General features: G+C 45.9%; 1 protein-coding gene across 1 annotated transcript in view; it reads left to right on the top strand.

The window, feature by feature from the left end:
- Window positions 1–22,316, top strand: part of ASTN1 (astrotactin 1) — a 231,076-nt gene extending 208,760 nt beyond the window's left edge. Inside the window, 7 exon segments of the mRNA XM_033151264.1 lie at window positions 6,109–6,377; window positions 9,603–9,736; window positions 11,703–11,854; window positions 12,785–12,920; window positions 13,727–13,827; window positions 14,804–14,987; window positions 21,162–22,316. Of these exon segments, the coding sequence (XP_033007155.1) occupies window positions 6,109–6,377; window positions 9,603–9,736; window positions 11,703–11,854; window positions 12,785–12,920; window positions 13,727–13,827; window positions 14,804–14,987; window positions 21,162–21,396 (1,211 nt within the window). The 3' untranslated portion in view covers window positions 21,397–22,316.
- The last annotated feature ends 4,626 nt before the right edge of the window (window positions 22,317–26,942 follow it).

Below are 26,942 nucleotides of genomic sequence, written 5' to 3'. Positions count from 1 at the left end.
GCCTGGTACAAATTGAATATTTGTCCCTCTATTATAATTGCCGGAAACATTTCCCCGCTTGTCGTCTTCTACTGCCTCTTTCTCATCCCTTTCTTGTCTCACAAAACTTTGTATTATACAAATGCTGATGTACGCTATTTGAGCACATATATGCAAAAATAAGCCTATTTACACAGCCTCGTTCATCTGTGCAATTTATTTTGAACATAGAAGCTCCCTCACTACCCGCAATAGAAGAATTTGTATTTTTTGTTAGATCAAGGCGCTGATTTCCCTGCTCAAGATCTTCTAAAATCCTTTGCTCCAAGCACCTTGTTGACCCAACTCTCCCTCATTAATACAAATTGCCTGGCCAAGGTCAGAGTAGTTTTCCAGCAGGCAGATATATCTGCTTTGAAATACTTTTGTGGGCCTTTCGAACCAATATTTAAACTTCCCCGGTGATAGCTGGAGGTCATGTTTTTTTAAACACTTAGATTCTTGCTATCCAGAGCATATGTTCTCTTATGTTAGCTTGTTATCTTTTAATTGGTTTCTATTCTAAATTTAATGCCAACTGTTCCTGCTGGCAGCAGTGGCTGCGACTGAAGCTAGGATGGTGCCGTTTCAACGTTAGCGTTGCGTGTGCAAAGTGAGTATTACCATTCCCATTTGCCACTCTGCTTCTGGACTGCTTGCTGGGCCACTCGCACGGATCTCCCCACCAGCATTTCCCCATCCCTTTTTGGAGCTGGCTGATTCTCGTCTCTTGGAATAAATGCTCCCAGAAATATCTAATTGCTATACAATGGTGCAGAAGCATTGGAGGAGATGTCCAGTTTTCAAGGAAAGTATCCCAGCACAACTAAAGGCGCGTCGGTACAAGGTTGTGTGTGTGTGTGTGTACCCTGATGTGTGCAGTTGTTGCTCAGCTTAAATTCCCCCGTTCCCCCCGCCATCCACCTATCAATGCAGATTAGACCTGACCCTAGCATCTCAAGAAGCAAAACTGATATGGAGTTCTTGTATTTCACAATGTACAGTTTTGAACTTAAAAGACGAGTGTAATCCATGGGATAAGATGTTAAAATATGGACCAGGGAGCCCTGGGTTCGAATCCTCACACATACATGGAGCTCAAACTGGCTGAAGTAAGTCAGTCTACTTCATAGGGCTGTTGTGAAGATACAGTGACATGGTCTCAGATATGCTGCTCTGAGCTTGTGGGTGGGGGGGGGGGGGGAAGAGGTGCAGCCAACACCTTGTCTGTTATCCATATATAGCTTTAGCCAGGCAACATGTCTGATCTACTGGCAAGTTTCATTTTCTTTACGGCTTTGAAAAGAGAGACTGGCAGGTACTTTCCACTTTATAGAGAGCAAAATGCATTGATGTCGTGGAGCTAGAGCCACACGAATGTGCGCACAGCAGGAAGCCCCTTCCCCCTGTAGGGGAGGAACAGTCATTGTGTTGAGATGAAAGGTTAAGCTCTGCTTGTCAGTTCTGAGATGCCAACAGCCTTCAACGGAGAAGGGGAACATTTGGATTTCATCTGGGTCATATCCAGATGCATTGCGGTGTTTGCCAACTTGCACAGCTGCAGCAGGGCTGTGGGGGATGTTTGAGAGCTTTAATGTACTGGTTCAGACTATGGATGCTGCAGGTACAGGCAGCACCTTTCCCAGGTCCCTGTGCCAACACACCCCCCCCCACAACAGGCCAGATTTTGCTGCCAGAAGCCATGGGACAACTGTGCCACTTCTCACCTGCTGACTTCAGAATCTGCACTTTTCCACTGTTCCGCTAACATTCTGCTGAAACATTGCGTACAAACAGAGGCCAATGCAATTCTGGGCTGCATCAATAGGAGTATAGCGTCTAGATCAAGGGAAGTAATAGTACCACTGTATTCCGCTCTGGTCAGACCTCACCTGGAATACTGTGTCCAGTTCTGGGCACCACAGTTCAAGAAGGATACTGACAAGCTGGAACGTGTCCAGAGGAGGGCAACCAAAATGGTCAAAGGCCTGGAAACAATGCCTTATGAGGAACGGCTTAGGGAGCTGGGTATGTTTAGCCTGGAGAAGAGAAGGTTAAGGGGTGATATGATAGCCATGTTCAAATATATAAAAGGGTGTCATATAGAGGAGTTAGAAAGGTTGTTTTATGCTGCTCCAGAGAAGCGGACACGGGGCAATGGATTCAAACTACAAGAAAGAAGATTCCACCTAAACATTAGGAAGAACTTCCTGACAGTGAGAGCTGTTCGGCAGTGGAATTTGCTGCCAAGGAGTGTGGTGGAGTCTCCTTCTTTGGAGGTCTTTAAGCGGAGGCTTGACAGCCATCTGTCAGGAATGCTTTGATGGTGTTTCTTGCTTGGCAGGGGGTTGGACTGGATGGCCCTTGTGGTCTCTTCCAACTCTATGATTCTATGATTCTATGATCTTATTCTTCCCCTGTATTTTAGCATGATTTTGAACTACCACCACAGGGCATTCATGTGTGCAATGTAGGAATTAGGGATATGCAAAGAGAATTAAATGAATCCCACATCGAAAACCCAAGCAAAGTTCCAGTTACAGGCAGGTAACCGTGTTGGTCTGCCATAGTCAAAATAAAAAATAAAAATAAAATTCCTTCCAGCTGTTTCAGATAGATTTGGGGCTTGTACAAGCCAAAGCTGGAGCTCTCTCTGAAACCCACAAAACCAATGCTTTGAGATGCTTTGGAGATTCAGGTGTTGTTGTTGTTGTTGTTTTTAAAGCAGCAGACCAGTATGTCTGCAAAATATGAAACATTTCTCCCCAAGTTCTCCAAATGAGGTAACCTCCATGGTAGACGGAGAGCTGCTTTGTGACTGACAAGTCCCAGGTTCTAATCAGAAGGAATGATTTCACTAAGGCTCTTACACAGCGTTTTGGGGAAGGGATGCTGAATTAATGTATTATTATACCCATGTCTGTTCTGTGTTTGTGGCTACCTCTGCTGGTGGTGTTCGCTTGGAAGAATGCTGGATAATCAGAGTTCCTTCTGTGCCACATGCCCACAAAAAAACTACTTTCGACAAATCGACTTTGCACTTAGGTTTTGTGACTTTTGGTGCCAACTGAACAGCACACTGCTGTCAAAGTGTTTCCTGTGCCCTTCGCTGAGCTGGAAAGTGGAAGGTGGGGTGGGGGTGAGGGGTAGAGAAACCAGAAATAGGGATCCAGTGTAGTAAATATCTATGGACTGAGGCGTAGGAAGGTCAGGTGGTACCCGGTGAGGAAAAATTCTTGCCCCCCCCTCAATTGATCCCCTCCGTACAAAAATGGTTTTACGTTATTTCGTATTTTCTTACAAAGGAATAATAACAAGTAATAATAATAAAATACTTTTATTTATATCCCGCCCTCCCCGGCCGAAGTCGGGTTCAGGGTGGCTAACATCAGATACATAACATTGGTATAAAATCAAACAATAATTAAATTACCTCCTAAAAACATCTCAAAATCAAATTAAAGTCTAATTAGATGGCTTTCCACAGGGTTAGGGTTGGGAACAGTAAGTGCTCCACTGAACTGAAATTTCAGCCTTCACGACATAGGAAAACAGCCAAGTGAACAGCTATTTTGGTGGAGGAGGGTCAAGATATTAACCGATATGCATGAAATTTCATATTTAGCTATATAATCCCTAGTATAGTAAGATAAGACCTTCGGAGCAGGCATTTTCAAAAAAAAAAATTCCCCCCCAAAATTTCCCTTCATAATTTGTCACCCCCTCCATTATGGAACCCCCCCATTTGCTACGCCCCTGTAGATCATAGACAATCTCCAATAAAAAAACACAGCACCTGCTGGTTACTGGGGTGGGGTTTGTATGCTGTGCTAGGACATGTGGACACACTTTTAATTTGATGAACCAACACACTTACTGCAAGAGTGCATTCTCAGGGTCCCTTAACACAGATCAGTTATGCCTTAACTGTTAAGAGATGCTGGGTATGCATTCAGAGCTTTGTAAGTTTTAAGTGAAATGCAGAACCATGCGGCTTCTATTGAGGAGGGGTGGGGTTGTGTGTTGGGGGGGAGACTTCTACAGACTGGTCAGCCCACCCCTAGAGACTGCCAAGCGATGTTTGGATAGTGTGGGGTTTGTTTGTTTGTTTTGCTAACTTTGCTGTCTTTCTTCTGGCCCCGCTCTTTAAATTTCTGTGTGTCAAGCGCCTGTTTAGGGGCAGCTGCTCAGAATCAGCAGGAAAAAGTGACAATAATAATATTTTGTGCTATTTTACTGTGTGTGTGTGCGCGCGCTCAAGCTCAGAAAGCACCCTTTTATGCGCTTAGTGGAGATTTTATATCATCCAAATGCTCTTTCATCCATCTAGACCACTTGCCATCTACTACTGGCTCAGATACAGCGAGTCCTTGTTGCAGCCATTGGTAACATGCATATCTTTCCCATCACACATATGATAAAGATTTCAGACCTGTCATGATCTGTAATTGTACAGCACCATCTAGTGTTCATTGATTATAGGCAGCCTTTTCTGTTTAATGCGTTACTTCATTTTACTTCCCTTTTCTGGAAGGAAAATAAAGCACCACATTGTTTTTATTAAAAACAAACATACAATTTTGGCAGCATCTGAACCACTGCTTTGCAGCATTGTTGCTCACTGCATGCAAATGGGCATATTCAAAAGTAACTTCTTTCTAACAGAGACCGTTGTGTCACGTCACCAGCAGAGGTGGCTTAATTGCCTGCATTATTCCCGTTTCAAAAGCACCGTAGCCCTGATTCAGGTAAAGTGGTCCTACCTTCAATCCCATTGAAATCAATTGTACTTGAGTTGGTCATCATGACCTAATTTATTGTGTTGATTTCAGTGGGACTCAGTTATGACTAACTGTCCTGGGATTGCACCTGTTTTCCATATGCCAACCCAAACGATTTAAAAGTTAGAGCCGTGTTGAGTTAGAGCAGGGGTTGTCAACCTGGTCCCTACCGCCCACTAGTGGGCATTTCAGGATTCTAGGTGGGCAGTAGGGGGTTCTGCGGCACAAGCCGACTCCTCCTTCCATCGAGCACTGGTGGGCGGTAAGGAAATTTTTACCATCAAGAAAGATGCATTAGTGGGTGGTAGGTATAAAAAGGTTGACTACCCCTGAGTTAGAACAAAGGTCCATCTATTCCTGACAATGGCCAACGGGATTGTTGTAACGTGGGGATCGTGATTCAGCAAGTGATTTCAGCTCTGACATAGCAGGCAGGAGACAGCTTCTTCGTGTAACACTCTTTATTCAGACAAACAAGACTGGGGAACTGAGGAGAGGGATGCTACATTTATAGGGACAGAAAGACTGGCTAGAAAGGATACATTTTGGAGGGAACAATCTCAAGCAGTCACAAAGCTGCCCTTTGGTGGAAACCAATAAGGCTGAGGATCCAAATGCAGCAACTTGAATGAACCAATAGTAGCTGTTCCTTCTCGAACATTAAGGCAGTTACTTTCCCCTAATGTGAATACAGACAATAGTAACACAGATATTATAACCCTTGAATCAATACACAACAAGGATGTGACTGAGAAGCCCACCATTCCCCCTTCTCTCTTTCTGCCACCCCTCTTTTTCTGACACCCAGCGGTGGTTCATGACATGTAGTGGCTATGGAAGCTCTGACTTGATGACCTGGGACTGCATTAAGAGACAGCCAAAATGGTACCTGGCCTTTTCAGCAGCCTTGGCTTTTTGTAGCTGGAGTCAGTCAGGGCCCTCCCCTCCCAGGCGTGGTGGGAAAAGGCCTGTGAGGCATGGAACCAGATTTCCAGGCCTCTCACTCAAGATGGATTGGTGCTCCTGTTTGCTGATCTGTGTATGATTTTGAATTCCAATTTTAAAGAAGAACATTAAGAAGTTGGGAATTATGCCAAAGAGGTCTATGTTCTGGAAGGCAAGTCATTCAGGGGAAAGCTTAAAAACAAAACTAATGATAATAAGCTTGAAATCCGCACCGGGTTCCTGCAAATGATTGCGCGCCCCTGTGGGTGCAGATGTTTTGTCTCTCTAGTCCGGGGCACCGTGAAACTTGACCAGGTGTCACTACTCACCTTTTCCTGATTCTATCCAATCTCATTCCTTACAGGTAACTCCCCATCAGATGAGTCCGAGGAGCGTGACCGAGATCCCAGGGTCCTTACGTTTCCAGAGTACATAGCCAGCTTGTCAGAGTCAGGAACCAAGCGCATGGCAGCCGGCGTGCGCATGGAATGCCAGAGCAGAGGCCGCTGTCCATCACCCTGTCCTCTGTGTCATGTATCCTCTGGCACAGACACTGCACCTGAGCCGATCCTCCTGGAGGTCACCAAAGCAGCACCCATTTATGAGCTGGTCCCCAACAATCAAACTCAGAAGGTGGGTGGCTTTATTTGGGCGGCAGGACTAAATGTATAGTATCGTTGTTGTTGTTGTTCAGTCGTTCAGTCGTGTCCGACTCTTCGTGACCCCATGGACCAGAGCACGCCAGGCACGCCTATCCTTCACTGCCTCTCGCAGTTTGGTCAGACTCATGTTAGTAGCTTCGAGAACGCTGTCCAACCATCTCATCCTCTGTCGTCCCCTTCTCCTTGTGCCCTCCATCTTTCCCAACATCAGGGTCTTTTCCAGGGAGTCTTCTCTTCTCATGAGGTGGCCAAAGTACTGGAGCCTCAACTTCAGGATCTGTCCTTCTAGTGAGTACTCAGGGCTGATTTCTTTGAGAATGGATAGGTTTGATCTTCTTGCAGTCCATGGGACTCTCAAGAGTCTCCTCCAGCACCATAATTCAAAAGCATCAATTCTACGGCGATCAGCCTTCTTTATGGTCCAGCTCTCACTTCCGTACATTACTACTGGGAAAACCATAGCTTTAACTATACGGACCTTTGTCGGCAAGGTGATGTCTTTGCTTTTTAAGATGCTGTCTAGGTTTGTCATTGCTTTTCTCCCAAGAAGCAGGCGTCTTCTAATTTCGTGACTGCTGTCACCATCTGCAGTGATCATGGAACCCAAGAAAGTGAAATCTCTCACTGCCTCCATTTCTTCCCCTTCTATTTGCCAGGAGGTGATGGGACCAGTGGCCATGATCTTAGTTTTTTTTATGTTGAGCTTCAGACCATATTTTGCACTCTCTTCTTTCACCCTCATTAAAAGGTTTTTCAATTCTTCCTCACTTTCTGCCATCAAGGTAGTATCATCAGCATATCTGAGGTTGTTGATATTTTTTCCGGCAATCTTAATTCCGGTTGGGGATTCATCCAGTCCAGCCTTTCGCATGATGTATTCTGCATATAAGTTAAATAAGCAGGGAAACAATATACAGCCTTGTCGTACTCCTTTCCCAATTTTGAACCAATCAGTTGTTCCATATCCAGTTCTAACTGTAGCTTCTTGTCCCACATAGAGATTTCTCAGGAGGCAAATGAGGTGATCCGGCACTCCCATTTCTTTAAGAACTTGCCATAGTTTGCTGTGGTCGACACAGTCAAATGCTTTTGCATAATCAATGAAGCAGAAGTAGATGTTTTTCTGGAACTCTCTGGCTTTCTCCATAATCCAGCGCATGTTTGCAATTTGGTCTCTGGTTCCTCTGCCCCTTCGAAATCCAGCTTGCACTTCTGGGAGTTCTCGGTCCACATACTGCTTAAGCCTGCCTTGTAGAATTTTAAGCATAACCTTGCTAGCGTGTAGTATCAGTGGTTGCCAAATACCGTATTTTTCACTCCATAAGACACACTTTTTTCCTCCTAAAAATTAAGGGGAAATATCTGTGCATCTTATGGAGCGAATGGTGGTCCCTGGAGCTGAATTGCCCAGGGGCCAAAAGCAGATAGTGCTTTTTATTTTACAAAGAGAAAAAAAGGGGCGTTGAAAGGACCCCGCTCAGCAGCTGATCAGCAAGAGATCGGGAGAGAGATAAGAGTCCCGGCTCCCTTTCAGCCCTGCCCTCCTTTGTTGAATGTGCTGCAGAGGGAGGTTGTTTGTTTCCCCAGCTACATGTGACTGGCTGATTAAGTTATCTGTCTGGAAACAGTAGAAATGGCTCCCTTTCCTTCAGAAGCTGCAGAAATGTGAGTTGAACCCCATAAAAATGGGGCTTTTCCTCTTTGCGTTTCCCCCTTTGCAAAAGGAGCTTTGCTTTTCTCCCTTTGCTAAAAAGCTGCAAAACCTTTAGCTGATCCTCAGAAAAACAGGGCTTTTCCCTTTGCAAAAAAAGCTGCAAAAGTTTTAGCTGATCCTCCAAAAAACAGGGCTTTTAGAGGAGCAAAAACAGAAAAAAATTTGTTCTTGTTTCCTCCTCTAAAAACGAGGTGCGCCCTATGGTCTGGTGCACCCTATGGAGCGAAAAAATACGGTAAGTGAGCATTCTAAAGGGGGACAGGCTACTCTCTTACTCGGTCTTAAGTATTCAAATTTTAATATAAGCAAGATTATCTGAAGGGGGGAGAGGGAGTGGGAGAACACATGGTGACATCTCCAATCTTCTCAAACCATGATGGCTAGAAACAGACCGGAAGCAGAATAACGGCAGTCAGCATAGCAGGGCTTATTGAATTCTGAATTTCTTTCTGTTTGCAGAAGAGGACTGATATGTTAATGGCTTGCCGGTCTTCTGTTATTGAATTCTGAACTTCTGTTTTGATCACTACACGTGTGCAGGTTTGTTGCACATTGTACTCAGTGGCCTAGCCCTAAACCAAACCACGGCTTCATAATAATAATAATAATAATAATAATAATAATAAATTTATTATTATTATTATTTATACCCCGCCCTTCCCCACCAAACCGGGCTCAGGGCGGCTAACACCAATAAAATCACAACAAAAACATAAAACAATTCAATTAAAATGCAGATTAAAATACAATTTAAAATTAAATCTAAACTGCAGCCTCAATTTTAATTAGCCCACCAATCACACCAAAAGAACGAAACATCAGGGTTAAACTGAAACCAACCCAAAGGCCAGGTGGAACAGCTCCATCTTGCAGGCCCTGTGGAAAGATGCCAAATCCCGCAGGGCCCTGGTCTCTTGTGCCAGACTGTTCCACCAAGTCGGGGCCAGTACTGAGAAGGCCCTGGCCCTAGTTGAAGCCAACCTAGCATCTTTGTGGCTCGGGACCTCCAAAAGATTACTATTTGAGGACCTTAAGGTCCTACCCGGGACATACCAGGAGAGGCGGTCCCTTAGGTACAAGGGTCCTAAGCCACATACGCTTTAAAGGTCAAAACCAGCACCTTAAACCTGACCCTGTACTCCACCGGGAGCCAGTGCAGCTGATAGAGCACTGGATGAATGTGGTCCCGCGGCAAAGACCCTGTGAGGAGCCTCGCCGCGGCATTCTGCACCCACTGGAGTTTCTGGGTCAGCTTCAGGGGCAGCCCCACGTAGAGCGAGTTACAATAATCAAGTCTGGAGGTGACCGTCGCATGTGTGAAATGAGCAAACGATTTGCAGGCCCCTCGGCAAAATTTGTCAGAAGTGGGGCCCCTGCTTTGCAGCCCTTGGGAAAGGGGAAACTTCAGCTCATGGCAGGGATTTTCTTGATGTTCCTCCTGTGCATTTCCTCATTCCTGTTCTCCTTTTATTTCTCTCTCAGCTGTTGCAAGAGGCCACCATGAGTTCCCTATGGTGCTCAGGCAGCGGGGACGTCATCGAGGACTGGTGTCGGTGTGACTCAAGTGCCTTCGGTGCTGATGGGCTCCCAGCCTGTGCTCCCCTCCCGCGCCCTATGTAGGTGTCCCGCACCATCAGTTGGCAGAATTGAGATTTTGCTAAATGTCTTTTGGGAAACGTGGCCTCATTTGATATTGTTCATTGTAGCAAATGTTCTTCCGGCACCAGAAATAAAGAAGGAAATAATGGCTGAAAACTGAGGATCTAGCCCCAAGCCCCCCCCCCAAAAAGTTACCGTATTTTTCGCTCCATAAGACGCACTTTTTTCCTCCTAAAAAGTAAGGGGGAATACCTGTGCGTCTTATGGGGCGAATGGTGGTCCCTGGAGCTAAATTGCCCAGGGGCCAAAAGCAGATTGTGCTTTTTATTTTACAAAGAGAAAAAGGGGTGTTGAAAGGACCCCGCTCAGCAGCTGATCAGCAAGAGATCAAGAGAGAGATAAGAGTCCCGGCTCCCTTTCAGCCCCGCCCTCCTTTGTTGAATGTGCTGCAGAGGGAGGTTGTTTGTTTCCCCAGGACATGTGACTGGCTGATTAGAATATCTGTCTGGAAACAGTAGAAAAAGCTCCCTTTCCTTAAGATTTTTCAGAAATGTGAGTTGAACCCCATAAAAACGGGGCTTTTCCTCTTTGCTTTTCCCCCTTTGCAAAAGGAGCTTTGCTTTTCCCCCTTTGCAAAAAAAGCTGCAAAACTTTTAGCTGATCCTAAAAAAAAACAGGGCTTTTCCCTTTGCAAAAAAGCTGCAAAACTTTTTAGCTGATCCTCAAAAAAACCAGGGCTTTTCCCTTTGCAAAAAAAGCTGCAAAACTTTTAGCTGATCCTCAAAAAACCAGGGCTTTTCCCTTTGCAAAAAAAGCTGCAAAACCTTTAGCTGATCCTCAAAAAAACAGGGCTTTTAGAGGAGGAGAACCAGAAAAATATTTTTTCCTTGTTTCCTCCTCTAAAAATGAGGTGCACCCTATGGTCCAGTGCGTCCTATGGAGCGAAAAATACGGTACCTCTCTTGAGTCTCTTTCACAGAATTATGGTGGCGATGGTGGATTTGACCAGACTGTTCCTTTTTTTAATCTACTGTGGGAGAGAAGGCACCCATGGCCTGATCTCCATGCCCGCAGCTCCTGACAGTCCCCATAATGCTGTTAGGATCCCAGGTGCCAGCAGGGTGTACATTGCAGTGTATATCAAAAAGTGCACGCAGGCACTGCCTTTCTACTCCATTGCTTCCAAAGGAAAGTGTATTTTGCCGGTGCCTGTTTTTTATTGGGTCTTAAGAGTATTTCACGCGTTATGTTTTATTGCTGTTTTTAGGATGTTCTGTTTGCGTCATGAATTTTCATGGCAGGAAAAAGGCAGGATGCGAAAAGTAAATATTAAATTGATATTGTAGTAACCCTGCAAAGAAGGCTGCCGGGGCAAAGGCAAGCTTTTACTGTCCACCAGGGTAAAAAAAACAACCCAGCAACAACTGTTGGGAGTTCAAGGTTTCATAGCTTATCCGTGTAACCAGCTTGTTTCTCTATTTCATTTTGGCCTTCTCCCGAGGAGTGCAGGGCCTTGGTCATTGTCCCGTTATGCCCTGACCGTGAGAAAGTAGGTTGAGCTGGTGGAATCTTAATCTCCCTGCTGGATTTAGAGTGTCCATTTAATTGTCCCCGTTTTGGGTTCTGTGCGAGGTGTGTGCCTCAAAGATCTCTAGTTGGGCCCTCCCCAGCCCCCACCCCCTTTGCATTGTGCACCAAAGACAGGGGGTGGCAAAGTGTGCCCTGTTCATCTCATTATTTTTGCACTGGCTTGAAGGTACTTGAAAAAGCAGAGCACATTATTATTTGAGCATCGTTGCTTAAGCATCAACAGACCTGTTGAATACAGTATAGTGAAATGAAGGCAGAATGGGGGGAGACACTCTATTGTCAGAATTTCGCTGAATTTGAATCGGCATTCCCATTGACATCGTCAGGAGAGTTGACGCCGCTTGCCAAGGGTTAGCCATAGCCTGACCTCTGTTTCTGCTCTCCCCTCTGCAGGCTGAGGTTGTCCACTGTTCATGAACCTAGTAGCTCCCTGGTAGTTCTGGAGTGGGAGCATTCGGAACCCCCAATTGGAGTACAGATCGTTGACTACCTCATCCGCCAGGAGAAGGTGACTGACCGCTTGGACCATTCCAAAGTGGAAACTGGTGAGTGCAGTTTATTCTTTTATAAATGCATTTATATAATTATTATTTTTTTGAAAATTTCTAAACAATGTCTTTGTTCAGACCAGGTCTCTCCATTGCAACTAATCACCAAACTTAAAACCATGGAGAAACCTGGTCTGAACAAAGACATTGGATTCTTATCTCATTATACATGACAAAAGCTATCTTTAGCCATCTTCCCCCTTGCCTTTCCCTGCAAAACCAAATTGCAGCCATTAAGAGTTGTCAACAGGTTTTCTACACCTATCAGCTGATCACCCATTCCCACCACCCTTCTGAGTAATACCCCTCCTCACTCCCTCACTATATTTAGGGTCTGGTGACTTCCGTTTCAGTGTATCTGAAGAAGTGTGCATGCACACGAAAGCTCATACCAAGAACAAACTCAGTTGGTCTCTAAGGTGCTACTGGAAAGAATTTTTTTTTGTTTTTGTTTTATCTATATATCCAGTTACAGGTAGGTAGCCGTGTTGGTCTGCCATAGTCAAAACAAAATAAAATAAAAAAAATCCTTCCAGTAGCACCTTAGAGACCAACTAAGTTTGTTCTTGGTGTGTGCATGCACACGAAAGCTCATACCAAGAACAAACTTAGTTGGTCTCTAAGGTGCTACTGGAAGGAATTTTATTTTGTTTTGACTACCTATATACTTATTTTTATACCACACTTTTCCTCTGACAGGGACTGAAGGGGTCTTACAGATAAAAATGAGAACACCTAAACACATAGGAAAAAACCCCAAAATTAAAAAGCAATTAAGCATTAATACACACGCACATATAATGCAATTTATTAAAAACATAAAAAATAATATGATTTATTAAAAACCTGCAGACATTTCCTGTGCTCCTCTGCCTTCCTTGCTCCATCTGTATTATCAGATAATGGCTGGGTTGCCTGTTTCCCTAGAGACGGTGCTGAGTTTTGTGGATGACATCATCTCTGGGGCCAAGTCGCCCTGCGCCATGCCAGCGCAGGTGCCTGACAAGCTGTCCGCCACCATCTCTTTGATCATCCGCTGCCTGGAACCTGACACCACCTACATGTGAGTAGCAATACCAGCTGCTGACTTGTCTCAAGCCCACATGTGGTAGACAGCAAAGGGGAACAGACATCTTTTGAATTAAGATAAAGGCACAGGAGATGCAAGGCAGTTGGGAGGCAGCAACTCAATTGCTCAAGCAGTCCAAGCATACCGTATTTTTCACTCCATAGGGTGCACCTCGTTTTAGAGGAGGAAACAAAAATATATTTTTTTCTGGTTTTCCTCCTCTAAAAGCCCTGTTTTTTTGAGGATCAGCTAAAGGTTTTGCAGCTTTTTTTGCAAAGGGAAAAGCCCTAGTTTTTTGGAGGATCAGCTAAATGTTTTGCAGCTTTTTTGCAAAGGGGGAAAAGCAAAGATGAAAAGCCCCGTTTTTATGGGGTTCAACTCACATTTCTGAAAAATCTTAAGGAAAGGGAGCCATTTCTACTGTTTCCAGACAGATAATCTAATCAGCCAGTCACATGTCACTGGGGAAACAAACAACCTCCCTCTGCAGCACATTCAACAAAGGAGGCCTGGGCAAGGGGTTGGGGCTGAAAGGGAGCTGGGGACTCTTATCTCTCTCCTGATCTCTTCCTGATCAGCTGCTGAGCGGGGTCCTTTCAACACCCCCTTTTCTCTTTGTAAAATAAAAGGCACGATCTGCTTTTGGCCCCTGGGCAATTCGGCTCCAGGGACCACCATTCGTTCCATAAGGTGCAAAGATATTTCCCCTTACTTTTTAGGAGGGAAAGGGTGCGTCTTATGGAGCGAAAAATACGGTATATGCTGCATGTATCTGGTGATATTTTCTGTTCCGTCACCAGGTTCACTCTCTGGGGTGTGGATAACACAGGGAGACGTTCAAGGTCAAGTGACGTGACCGTGAAGACTCCTTGCCCGGTGGTGGACGATGTGAAGGCCCAAGGTAACATTGGCAAAAAGAGGCTTCTACGTAGAGTGCTTGAGTGTTTTATTTTATTTTTAATCATTTTGTGTGTGCGCGAAACCTATTCCTGCATCTATAAATTTTAGGGTTTCGGGTTGAAAAACGATGCTTTGAAATGGCACAATATATTATCTGGTATGTACATCTGTGTTGCAAATTGCAAAGCTAGGTTGCTGGTAAAAAGCCTGCAGGAGCTCATCTTTGAAATCCTTGTTGCATCTTCACTGTTGCATTGAAACACAAAATGCCTGCCTCCCCTTGCCCCTCCTTACCAAGGGTGGCTGTTTCTTCAGCACTCTCCCTTCTCCCTTCTCAAAAATGCTTTGTTGAGGAGGGCCGCAGTGATGGGGGAGTGCTTCTTTTAATAATAATAATAATAATAATAATAATAATAATAATAATAATAATAATAATAATAAATTTATTTATACCCCGCCCTTCCCAGCCAAAAACCGGGCTCAGGGCGGCTAACACCAATTAAAATCACAGCAAAAAACATAAACACAATCAATTTAAAATAACAGATTAAAATACAAATTTAAAAATTCAATATTAAAAGTGCAGTCTCATTTTCAAATAACCCACCAATAAAAGAATGAAGCATAAATATTAAACAGAAACCAACCCAAAGGCCAGGTGGAACAGCTCCGTCTTGCAGGCCCTGCGGAAAGATGCCAAATCCCGCAGGGCCCTGGTCTCTTGTGATAGACTGTTCCACCAAGTCGGGGCCAATACTGAGAAGGCCCTGGCCCTAGTTGAGGCCAACCTAGCATCTTTGTAGCTCGGGACCTCCAAAAGATTATTATTTGAGGACCTTAAGGTCCTACAGGGGACATACCAGGAAAGGCGGTCCCTTAGGTACGAGGGTCCTCAGCCAAGGAGGTGCTGTTTGAACCCCAAACTACCCTTCACTTTGTCGATCAACATTTCACCTTCCCTTTTTGTTTAAATCCAGAAATAGCAGACAAGATCTACAACCTCTTCAATGGCTACACTAGCGGGAAGGAGCAGCAAACAGCCTACAACACCCTGCTAGACTTGGGCTCACCAAGCCTTCACCGGGTCCTGTACCATTACAACCAGCACTACGAGAGCTTTGGGGAGTTCACCTGGCGATGCGAGGATGAACTCGGGCCCCGGTAAGATGAGACCTTCTGTGCCGTGCCGGTTGTTTCAAAATATCTGCCAAAGATCTTGTCGCTAGCCTTGACATCTTTAAGCAAATCAATTAGAAAGGTTGCAAGGACTCAGGCCAGGACGGCAATAAACAATGGTTTCCTCTATTTTTGTTGTTTAAAGTATGAAACAAATACCAGTTGCAATGATTTATAACTCCAGTTGATTTTTAACTCCAGGACAAGGCCCTGTTTCATTGATTTTTCATCAGCTGGAACAATAAAGAGTCTCAAATTAAACATATCTTCTAACATATATATACAGCCTTGACATATTTAAGCAGCAACATGTAAAATGGAAAAGATACTGGGAGTGTGTCTATGCCACAGCATGGCAAGTAGATGAATAAGTACCACTCCAGCGGGAAGGTAAACGGCGTTTCTGTGCGCTGCTCTGGTTCGCCAGAAGCGGCTTAGTCATGCTGGCCACATGACCCAGAAGCTGTCCAAGTAGATGAATAAGTACCACTCCAGCGGGAAGGTAAACGGCATTTCTGTGCGCTGCTCTGGTTCGCCAGAAGCGGCTTAGTCATGCTGGCCACATGACCTGGAAGCTGTACGCTGGCTCCTTCTGCCAGTAAAGCAAGATGAGCGCCGCAACCCCAGAGTCGTCCGTGACTGGACTTAACGGTCAGGCGTCCCTTTACCTTTTTACCTTTCCCCAAGGAGTGTTGGGAACTATGGCTCTGTGAGGAAATAAGAATTTCCAACATAATTTCCCCATATCGTCACCAAACTGGGATCCATAGGATTCTTTGAGGGGAGCCATAACAATTAAACTGATAGAAAGGGGGAACACGTGTAGCAGTGTTCTGTCCTTTAGTTCAGGGTAGTGACACATGTTAGATGCCAGAGGACTGGAAAAAATAAAGAATGTTTGATTAATTTACAAACCCACCAACCCTATCAATAGGCCTCAGAGCAGATTACCCTATAGCAAGTGTGGGGGAGGTGGGGGTGTCTACCATTCTCTTTTCCTGGCTACCAATGAGCTTTATTCTTACTTACTAGTAAGGGATGTTAAAAAAAAAAATCAAGAGAGATGTAAGTGTTAATTCCCTTTAAAAAAAACACAACAACTCTGAAATTAGAGGAGTCAGGTGGTGTCAAGTTATTAGCACCCAGCAGCATCTGATGGAGATCATTTCATCAGTCTCTAAGGATGATGATAAAACTTGGGGATCCAACTAGCTGCTTGGATCAGCTGCCCGCAGACGGATCAAATGCTCTTGTGAATGTCAGGGCAAAGGAGTTGCAGATTCCACCTTAACTAAGAGACTGGCTGCTCTGTTTCAACATTTTGTCCTCAATGCACTTGTCATCTTGAATACCAACAGTGTCCCTCCTGCTTTGAGGGCTGGAGGGGACAATGTAATAGAGCTTTTGCACCCTGGAAGCACTTTGAAAGAGGCACCACAGCTCCTTGTAGTATTTATCCTCATCCTGTTTTTCCCTTTGGTCAAACACATTTGGCAAGTGTTTGCATTGTTTCAAAAATCTACACAACCTGCATGATTCTGAGCAATAGTGGAACCAAATAAATGGGGTGGGAGTGTACATTGCAGGAAGTGAAGCCCCAATCCCCCTTTAACTCTCTTGGAGCCAAACTCAATAAGAAGACAGAGATCTGTATCTGCAGTTCACTAGTTGTTGTTTCAAGTCTGGTTTTGTTGTTGTTGTTGTTGTTTTGCCAAAAGCAACCATAGTCTCACTGGGTTCAAGTCCCTTGGCACTTCATGATACATGTTTGGCCCTTCCCCTCCCTCCACAAATTGTCGTCTTCAACAGGTTTTCCACACCTATCAGCCGATCACCCATTCCCACCACCCTTCTGAGTAATAACCCTCCCCACTCCCTCACTATATACAAGGGTCTGGTGACTTCTGTTTCAGTGTATCTGAAGAAGTGTGCATGCACACGAAAGCTCATACCAAGAACAAACTTAGTTGGTCTCTAAGGTGCTACTGGAAGGAAAATCTATGTGTTGCTGCTTCAGAGGATGGGTTTCACTGGGGAAATGTGGTGGGGTGGGGTGGGGTTAGCTCCACTGTAAACTCAATCCAGATTAGAGACTTTTTTTCCTTTTCTTTTCTTTTGCCAAAATGTAAAGCGATCACCGTTCCCCATCATCTCACGTGGTTTGGCCCTAGAAAGACCCTTGGTTGGGGGGGGGCACACTCTTCGTGGCCTCTTATGCTTTGCTATCCTTGAGCACTTCTTCAGCAACCACTTGGCTTTCAAGTTATTTCCTAGCAACAGCAGTTGCCATGACAAAGAACATGCACCCAACAAAAAGCTGGGTTGTTGGTAACTCTGACATCTGGAAGCTGAAAGGCTGCAGGCTTTGCCATGCTGACACTTAAGCCAAACATCTGGCTTATATGACAATGAGAGGTTAGTGGCAGTCTGTCAAAGAGGAATCTTGGAGTGTTCAGTCTAGCCTGAACCCACTTGCATCTCGTGTCCCCAGTCTTCCTCTCAGGAGCTCAGGGTGGTATCCATGAAGCCTTCTGCCATTTTGCTCTTTCATCAATCCTGCATGGTTCTTGTTTTTTAGTCATTTAGTCGTGTCCGACTCTTTGTGACCCCATGGACCAGAGCACGCCAGGCACTCCTGTCTTCCACTGCCTCCCACAGTTTGGTCAGACTCATGTTTAGTAGCTTTGAGAATACTGTCCAACCATCTTGTCCTCTGTGGTCCCCTTCTCCTTGTGCCCTCCATCTTTCCCAACATCAGGGTCTTTTCCAGGGAGTCTTGTCTTCTCATGAGGTGGCCAAAGTATTGGAGCCTCAGCTTCAGGATCTGCCCTTCCAGTGAGCACTCAGGGCCGATTTCTTTAAGAATGGATAGGTTTGATCTTCTTGCAGTCCAAGAGTCTCCTCCAGCACCATAATTCAAAAGCATCCTGCATGGTACATTAAACTAAAAGACAATTGCTGGCCAAAGCCTATCCAACTGTGGGAATGATTAGGAATGTGGATGATGATATATTACTTTATATATCTCATCCCAGCTTGTGTTAACAAGCTCTGAACTTAGCAGAGTTACATTCCCTTTTAAAACACACACAGCAGACGCGCTTGCACAGGCTTGCTAAAGCATAAAATAATATATATATTCCTGGTATACTTCCCCTATATCCCTCTTAAAAGACTGCACACGACACAATATATCTTAAATGAATAAAAAGAGTTTACTCACATTACTTCCTGAGTTACACAGTGTTTCTCAGAAGGCAGGCATGCTTAGTGAAAGTATTTACATGTGGTTGCTACTTCCATAGGGAAAAAGTAGTTTCCTTTGTTCTCTTGGCTGAGAGCCAGGAGAACATGCTTGTTGCTCATTCAAGAGACGAGGAGAAAATGGTGACTGATCTAGGGATCTTGTTCCCAGGTGAGACCACACCTACTTCTGGTCACAGAGGAAGTTAACTCAGTCCAGGTAGCAGGAAGTTATGCCTGGAGGACTGAGTTACCTTCATGTCTACTCTAGCAATGTTGTGTTTTGACTGCTCTGTGTTTACATCCCACACCAACGAACTTTGTTGGCCCAAGTGATGCAATCAGACCGCTGTGCCACACTGGTTCTGATAGACTGGAGAGCTCAGCTGATGAAGGGCTGGGGAACGTGTGGCTCTGTAGATGTTGTGCTCCCATCAGCCTCAGCCAGCAGGGCCAATGGTCAGGGGTGATGGGTGCTGTCGTCGAACATTTGGAGGGGGTCCCATTCCAACCCTGCCCACCATATTACTAAATTCAAAATATACCAAGCAGTTCAAATTGTTACATGCACTTTCTCTCAGTAACTCACACAGCGATCATCCTGGCAGTTAAACTCATTTCACCTGCATGCTGACCTCCACGGCCTGTTTTACAGGTGAATGTGACACACATGGGAACTAGGACTGAGCAAGGTTCCTGCTGACTCCATTGCAACTTTCTTCCCAGTTAAGCTGGCTGGGAAGAATTTGGGGATATTCTGTGGGGGTGTGCACTGAAGCTTCACTGACCTCCACGTGGTAGACAGAAGCAGAGTTTTAATTACCGGTAGGAGGTGATTCAATGGCTTCTTAATTTCTCCACCTCCCCCCCCCCCATCCATTTAAAAGTTCAGCCATGGTTCAACTGAGCCAGCAACACATCAGACTTTGGAAATGGGGTCTCAAACATCTTTGGGGAAGATGCTGCATAATTGTAATAATGTAGCATGAAATGTATTTCCCCCAGAACATCTCTCTTTGAGCCATAGCAACAGTGCTTTTTTCTGGGGGGACGGGATGCAGGGGTAAGCATACCCCTAAACCTTTTGTACTTTGGTCCATTTACTGTATTTATTTCCCGCCGCCCCCGAATTGAACTATAAAATGGCGATTTTCTTGAGTCAAAATGAGAGTACCCCTAAACATTTTTTTTATATAAAAAAGGCACTGCATAGCAACGTATGTTCTATAAGAAAGTCAGCAGGAGGGTTTTGCCATGTTTTAAACTTGAAACGGAGGGCTGTACCCTGAACATGCATCCCAAATACAAACCAATGTTCCAACCCAGCAAACAGAGGATGCTAAATTAAGGACTAGATGCAGAGGCCTCACTTCTTGTGCTTTAGGACAAGCTGTCCAAGGAGGGTAATGCAAATGTGTGAAGGCTTTCATGAGAAATCTAGGCAAAGGTGGTCCCTGTCCCTGTCCCCATCCCCCCGGTGATCCAAGTTCCAGCGTGGTTTCCCCCCTTTGATGTCTCATCTTTCTCCCTACAATTTCTATTCTGCCATCTCTCTGGGGAAGAGCCACAGCTCAGTGGTAAAGCATCTGCTTCACACACAGAAGGCTCAGGTGCGACGCCTGGCTTTTCCAGGTGGGACTGGAGGAGAAACTGCCTTAAACCCTGGAGAGTGGCTGCCATTTTGAGCAAGCCACACCCACCGGCCCGACCCTGACATCATACACAATGGCGGAGGAAGGCTCCACGCTACCTGGGGCAGCGAAAGAAAACACCTCGAGGGCGAGGCGTCGTGACGTCAAATTGTGACGTCACAGTTGCAGGCCGCTGCTGCTTCTGCAGCCCCCTTTTGAGCCGCAGAGCGAAAAGGCGGCTCATGGGGCTGCCGAGCGTGATCGGCGGCTCCCCGCCAATCGCGCACGGCAGCCCCACGAGCTGCCTTTTCGCTCTGCGGCTCAAAAGGGGGCCGCAGAAGTGGCGGTCCGATGACGGAGTGCTCCTGCGTTGGGCCGTGCACTGCTGTTCCCGGGGTGATGGAGGGAGCGGCGGTGTGTAGGGGTGACAAGCGGCGGCCTCTCCCGCCACTGCCCACGCACCGCCAGTCACCCCGGGAGCAGCAGCGCTGCATGGACGGGGTGCTCACTCGGCCGTGCGCTGCTGCTCCCGGGGTGATGGAGGGGGCGGCGGCACGTGGGAGTGGCGGGAGGGACCGCCACTTGTCACCTCCCCTGTCACCCGGGGCGTACCGCCCCCACCGCCCCCCCCCCCAGAGACACCCCTGATCATACATGGTGTTGGGTGTGAAGTAGCCTTTCAGACTGAACAACCGGAAGCTGAAAGTGGCTCCCAGTCGGTTGGTTGGTTGGTTGCTGCAGCAAGGCCTGTTCCCAACCACCCAGCGGTTTATGGGCAATAGGGGCATGCAAAGGAAAAGTGAAGGATGAATCGCAAACCCTTTCCCACATTCCCCCTTTCAACCTCAGTGTGTTGAAAGGGGGAGTGTGAGGTGGGCTTTGCACTACCAGCATGGTTCAGGGATCAGTTCTCAGTTCCTCCTTTGTCCCTGCCACTGCCGTGAGAAGCAAGAGAAAGAAATAGGAATGTTAAAATGCAGACTTCTTTCTGGCTCCCCTCACTGGCAGCAGGAGCTTGGGAAACCCACAGAGCATTTTGACAAGTGGGCAGGACAACCCACCTGTCAGTCATGTGACCTAATGACACCAGGTGATTGACAGTTGTTTGACCACACCCACTTGTCAAACTTGGCCGCTAAGGCTAATCTTGGTAAGAATATGAGAAAGTCCCCCACCGCTGGTGTAGATGGATGGTGGATTGATTCAGTATGAGATTGCTCCCTGTGTTCCTGCTTAGGCCCATTTCTACTTCCCTTGCATTGTCTCTTTCTGTCCTCCTCTCTAGAAAAGCTGGTCTCATTCTCTCCCAGCTTGGGGACCTCAGCACCTGGTGCCATGGCCTCTTGCAGGAGCCCAAGATTGGTCTCCAGCGTATGTCGCTCAAATTCCTTGCGTGCCGTTACAGCGAGATCAAGCCATACGGATTCAGCTGGATGGAGCTGAGTCGGGACCTCAAGAAAACGTGCGAGGAGCAGATGTTGAGTGTCCTCTACAATGACTACGGGGACAGAGACAACTGAGAGGAATCGAGGAAAGAAGACAAAGGACTTCCTCAGAGTCGGGAGGAAGACAGGGAGTTTGTAGGTGCAGGATGGGTGGGTTTTGTACATGGATCTTCAGGGCACCAGATAGATCTCTAGGACAATGTTTAACCAAGAAGAGAAGAACTCACTCGCTGCATTGGTTAGCCCGGCTTGACGCGGTCAACAAACTTCTGACATTTTCAAGCTGTGTGGGACCCAGTGGGTGGTGTTTGGTATTTTGGGTGGGTGGGGGGGATTGCTCTGCTAAGTTCGCCAAGAGGTTCCTCAGAGTGGTGTGGGGAGACAAAGGGGCGTGTGCGTGTTTTGGGGAGAGAAATCCTCCTTCACACTGGGGTACAAAAAGTGGCAGCCTGCTCTCTTCCCCACACCCAGTATAATTTCAACCGAACAGCCAAGACCCAAGAAAATAAGGGGGTCACTTTTTTGGGACTGAAAAATGGAGGAAGAAAAAATGGAGACAGGTTCAAAGGAAGGTATAAAATGCTTGGAATGAGATGGATTAATACCCTATCTTTTACAGAGAAAGGTTTGTGCCTTCTTGTGGTTTCAGCTGCTCTCTGACATGTCTCCATTAAAGCAGGCGCCTCCGCTTATCCATGCCACTGTAGAGAACTTTTTCTAGGGTGTAGCTAAGAGTTTTTCTATCTGTGGCCCCCATGGCTGCCTTTATGGCCTGTGACTTGAATGTACTTCGTTTTGATGCATCGGGATCAGCTCAGACACCGCCAGGTTGCAGGGTGGCAGGATCCGCAATATAGCACAGAAGCTTCCTTAGCTTAATATGCTGGGGACGAGACCAAGATCAGAGACTACAGCATATAACGAAACTGGATTCTGCCACCAGGAAATGAAAGTAGAATAAATTATGCAAGTATAATTTGTTTATTTGGTTTTTTAAAAAACCCTGGATAGCTCATCTGGTTAGAGCATGGTGCTGATAATGCCAAGGTTGGAAGTTCAATCCCCGTAGATGATCCTCAGGGTCCCTTCCAACTCTATAGTTCTGTGATTCTATACTTGACGTATGAGATAGGAACTTGGAAGCAGAGGTTCAAATGATTTGTCCCACGGCACTGCGCCTTCCAGCCTATGTCAGCAGGTATAGCGAACTGTGAGACAAGGAAGAGCTTGCAGTGTATCAAGATGGGATGAGGGTCACGGGGGGCTATGAAGAGGGAGGGTCTTCATTTGTTAAGGGAAGCCTCTTCCCACACGTCCCTCTTAAGTCCTTGTGTGCACGGCCGACGCAGATGGAGATGAGATTCTGGACATGCAGGATTGTAGTTACCAAGAACCCAGGGATATGTAGTTTTCCAGCAGATGCCGTGTACTCAGTGGGGATGTTGTTTACCCTGGGAAGTATATGTCTTGGTGTAACTGTGACATGGCTGAGTGGTGAAGAATTGATTTGCTGAAGAGTTTTGTCTGCCGTCTACTCTCTCTCTCCTCCCCTGGGTTGTCTTCAGCCTGCTCTACCATCTAGAGGGTGGGGATTGTGGCTGTTGCTAAGCACGTATCCCAGACTTACTTAGTGCCCAGGGTGCCTAATGTCTCTGCTGAGCACTAGAGTGCTTGTCCCAGGATTCCTTAATGGCTTAGAGGTGTGCACAAATTCGGCTAGCGTTCTGGAGCCAGAGAGGAACTTCTCAGGGAAGAAGAGTTTGGATTTGATATCCCGCTTTTCACTACCCAAAGGAATCTCAAAGCGGCTCACATTCTCCTTTCCCTTCCTCCCCCACAACAAACATTCTGTGAGGTGAGTGGGGCTGAGAGACTTCAGAGAAGTGTGACTAGCCCAAGGTCACCCAGCAGCTGCATGTGGAGGAGCGGAGACGCAAACCCGGTTCCCCAGATTACGAGTCTACCACTCTTAACCACTACACCACACTGGGAAATTATGGGCAGGAGAAATTAGAATTCCAAACCAGGTAAGAATAAAACACAGTGACATGACTAGAACCAATAAAATTGGGAAGGGCTCATATTGGCTTTAATTTGCTGGTGGTGACGTGAACAATGAGATGAGCCCAGCCGACATAAGCTGTTGAAGGGAGGCAAAGCTGCCCCAAACACTTTTGATCTTTGAGTGAGAGCACACGTGTAGGCCTCGTGGCACAACTTTAGCATCCCCCTGTCCCCTCCGCCCCACAAGTCAGAAGCTAATGATTCTTTTTCAGATATTTTGGCAGCAGGTAGTTTATTGGAATTGGGTACCACCATCATCATGCCATGGCAAGCTACGTAACAATGGTTGCCTGGTGCTGCGGGTGTCAATTCAGATTTTGCGCCAGATTCAAGCAAGTTAGTCCTTTGATCCATTCAAAGTCAAATTCTAAAGGGAGAAAAAAGTGTTTATTGTTACTGCACCTGTATCTTTTCCCTACAGGTGGCAAAACAGCTAGGGAGTAGTTTTGGACAGAAAAACAGCTGGAGGACGAAGGATGAAGCACCTTTCACAATTGCAGTCTTTGGCAGAAGCTTTTTTTTTTTTTTTTTTTTTACTTTAAACCAAAAAATTGTTGGGAGGCTGTTGCCTGCATCCAGATATCCAGCATGGCCTTCAGGGTGCAAGGGCCAGTGAGTCAGTGCAGGGAAACACCTTCCCATTTTGCCTCAAGTGGCCAAACAGGGCAGGCCACGCCTGTAAAAGGGTCCGTCTCAGTGGCAGCAATGTCAGGGAAGCTCTGGGTTGGCGGTGGTACCACCACTGCCCCTTCCCCTCCCCAAAGGGGCCATCCTGTCCTGCGTCCTGTTTTCAGCAGTTGCCAGCCAGATCTTCTGGACAGCTCCACGTTGTTTGTTTTTCCCAGCAGCTCCAAATTTGGATTTTCCTTTTCCCCCCTATTGTAGCTAATAACTACAAATGGAACCATCTTCTGTGTGTGGAGTGAGTAGGGTTGCCCAGATCCTACTCTGTACTACCAATATCTAAAAGTAGTGCTAAAAGGAGATGTTCCTTCCAAGAGACAAAAGACTGCTATTTTTACGAGTTGTTGTATACAAGGGGTGACTGCCAAGAGGAGAAAATGTTAAGGTGGCTTCCTCACATTCAAGGCATGCTATGATGCTAGCTGCCAAACGTCTCCAGCAGAGTGCAATCCCTAGAGAGGCCCCATAAGTGGTCACTTAGTTCCGTCTTTTGTCTCAACAAGATGTGATGGAGAAGCGTAGAGTCACTGCCCTCTTGAATATAACCCGAGTACCCTCAGTCAAGTTGCCTGTAGTCTGTTCGACTATGGACTGTAGCCTGCCTATTATCTGTTAGATAATGTAGAAAATGGTACATGATAGTCTTTCTGAGTCCATCATATTTCTCAATGGTATAAATTAAGAAGTTGCATGGAAGAAAGGGAATTTAGCCCAGCAGGAATTCGGTCGTAACATGACAAATTCAGTGGCAATGACACAGTGACAGAGTCAGAGTCCGTCCCTTGCTGAGTGCTCTGAGGAGGGCAAGCAGCTGCTTCTCCTTGCCCCTGATGGGAGAATATCTAGCAGAGCTGTTACTCACTAGAAGAAGCCCTAGAGCGCAATGCTATGTCTACTTAGAAGTAAGCCCTATTGAATTCAGTGGGGCTTACACCCAGGTGGATGAGGATAAGATGGCAGACCTAGGTCAAGGCACTGTGTATTTTAATTGAAATATTCCAGAAGGGAAAATATGTGCTTATTCTTAGATGATGTGCACACCCTTTTTGCAGCCAGGCACCACCTTAGAAGATGAATTCTCTACCATTTGGGAAAGGAGAAGGAACGTCTGTTCTAAGTTGATGGTGCTGCCACAATTTTTGTAGCTGCTTGTACTAAAAATAATGAACAGGTTTGAAAAACTGCTGCCAAATTGATTGGGGCACCTTCTAAATAGATTCACAAATTAATTGACTAAACGAGATGCCTCTAATTTCTCACATCAGTTCCATGCACAGCCATGCCTAGTCTCTCGTGGTCTTTTTCTCTTTCCCCCACCCAACACTTTTATTTTGCCAGGGCTCATCTAACGCCCAAGTCCTGCTCCCAAAATTAGTGACAAATTTCTGCTTGAAGAAGTTTGGGAGTCCCTTGTTGCAGAATTCCGAACTTCCACCCTGAACGATGCAGGTTCCCTCTCTGAATTGCTGAAATAGTTCCCTTACAGTCTTGTGTTTTTTTGTTACTAATTTTGCAGGTATCGTTCACTGGATTTTTATAGTTTTGGAGCGAAAAACTGACATTATAGCATCGTGGGACCAATATAGCATTAGGACCCAATATCCTGTGCCCATTGCCGCTCACAAAGTAGGCCCAGGAATGCTAACATGGGATAATTATTTAAAACTTCCTGTTAATGTAAATCAAGAGAGCGAGCTTACTGTTAGCATTTTGGGGCCTCTTTCACACCAGATTCTGCCATCCGTTTTAAAGTGCTTTGTTCTGCCAGTTGCCCAAGGCAGACTTAGCTTACGATCCTAAGGTTTAAGAACAGCACATGAAAAACGGACGCCTGAACCAGGCTTGCAGCCTTCCCCAAGGCAACTTCTGCATCTTCAGGTACATCTCTAATCCTCTCCGCAGCTTCCTCCCCGCAGTTCAGTTCACTCATCCAACTCTTGCTTCCTTTCCGCAAACCAGCATGCTGTTCCACCGCCAAACACACACACGCACACACACAATTTTCTGCTTCTACACTTCTCTGCCCTTCAATTCCCCCCCCCCCTGCTCCATTATATGGCTGGGGGTGGTCAAGGTCCGGTCTCTGTTTTAAACCCCGCCATGTAAAACCGGCAAACAGGAGTTCCGCCATCTTGGATACGGTCGCTGCCATTACAGGGTTTGTTTGCACACGCTTGGGCCATTGAGCTTGCACAGTAAATTTCAAGAAAGTCATTCATACAGGGGTACTAGTTCTTTTTTAGAAAGAGAAAGAAGAAATGCACCTGTCTGCAGTCTGACTTCTCATTTATTATGGAAGGATACAACTGAAGTGGTTTCCCCCCCCCCCTTACTATTATTTCTTCAAGATCTTGTATTGCTGTATTTGCATGGTTACCTTTTGCTTGTTGTGAGATTATTTTGGTTATCAATATGATTGGGTCAGTTGATTTCCCCCCCCTCAAATGTCTTAATTCTCATTTCTTGCTGTTCTCTTAAAAATATGAAGTTTTGCTACTGTAGATCGATGGTGGCTGGGGCTGGCGGCAATGTCAGGAAAGTCGGTAGTATTATTGTTATTCTTTTTAAAAAACGTTTCAAAGTAATAATTGTAACACTCTGTAAAATCCAGATTACCATCTAACTGAATATTAAATGGCGCTGTTAGTAATTTGTGGGGTTAGGAAATTGCAGTGTCTCTTTGTGTTTTCAAACCAGCTGACATCTATTCCCCCCCCCCCTATTTTTTGGTGTTGGATGAAATGTTTAGGCTATGCTTGCTTTGCTTTGTTTCAAACTTAATTTCCTCGTTTTATCAGTTTGCCAAGAAAACCCTGCACATTTTTGTCGAAGCTAGTAATGGGGGGGTCTATTTTCAGCCTGAGGAGTTTTAA

The sequence above is a fragment of the Lacerta agilis genome, chromosome 6, assembly GCF_009819535.1.
Source record: "Lacerta agilis isolate rLacAgi1 chromosome 6, rLacAgi1.pri, whole genome shotgun sequence".
In the NCBI taxonomy this organism is placed as follows: Eukaryota; Metazoa; Chordata; class Lepidosauria; order Squamata; family Lacertidae; genus Lacerta; species Lacerta agilis.
Note: the sequence above shows the minus strand (reverse complement) of the source record. Positions and strands in the feature narration are given on the sequence as shown.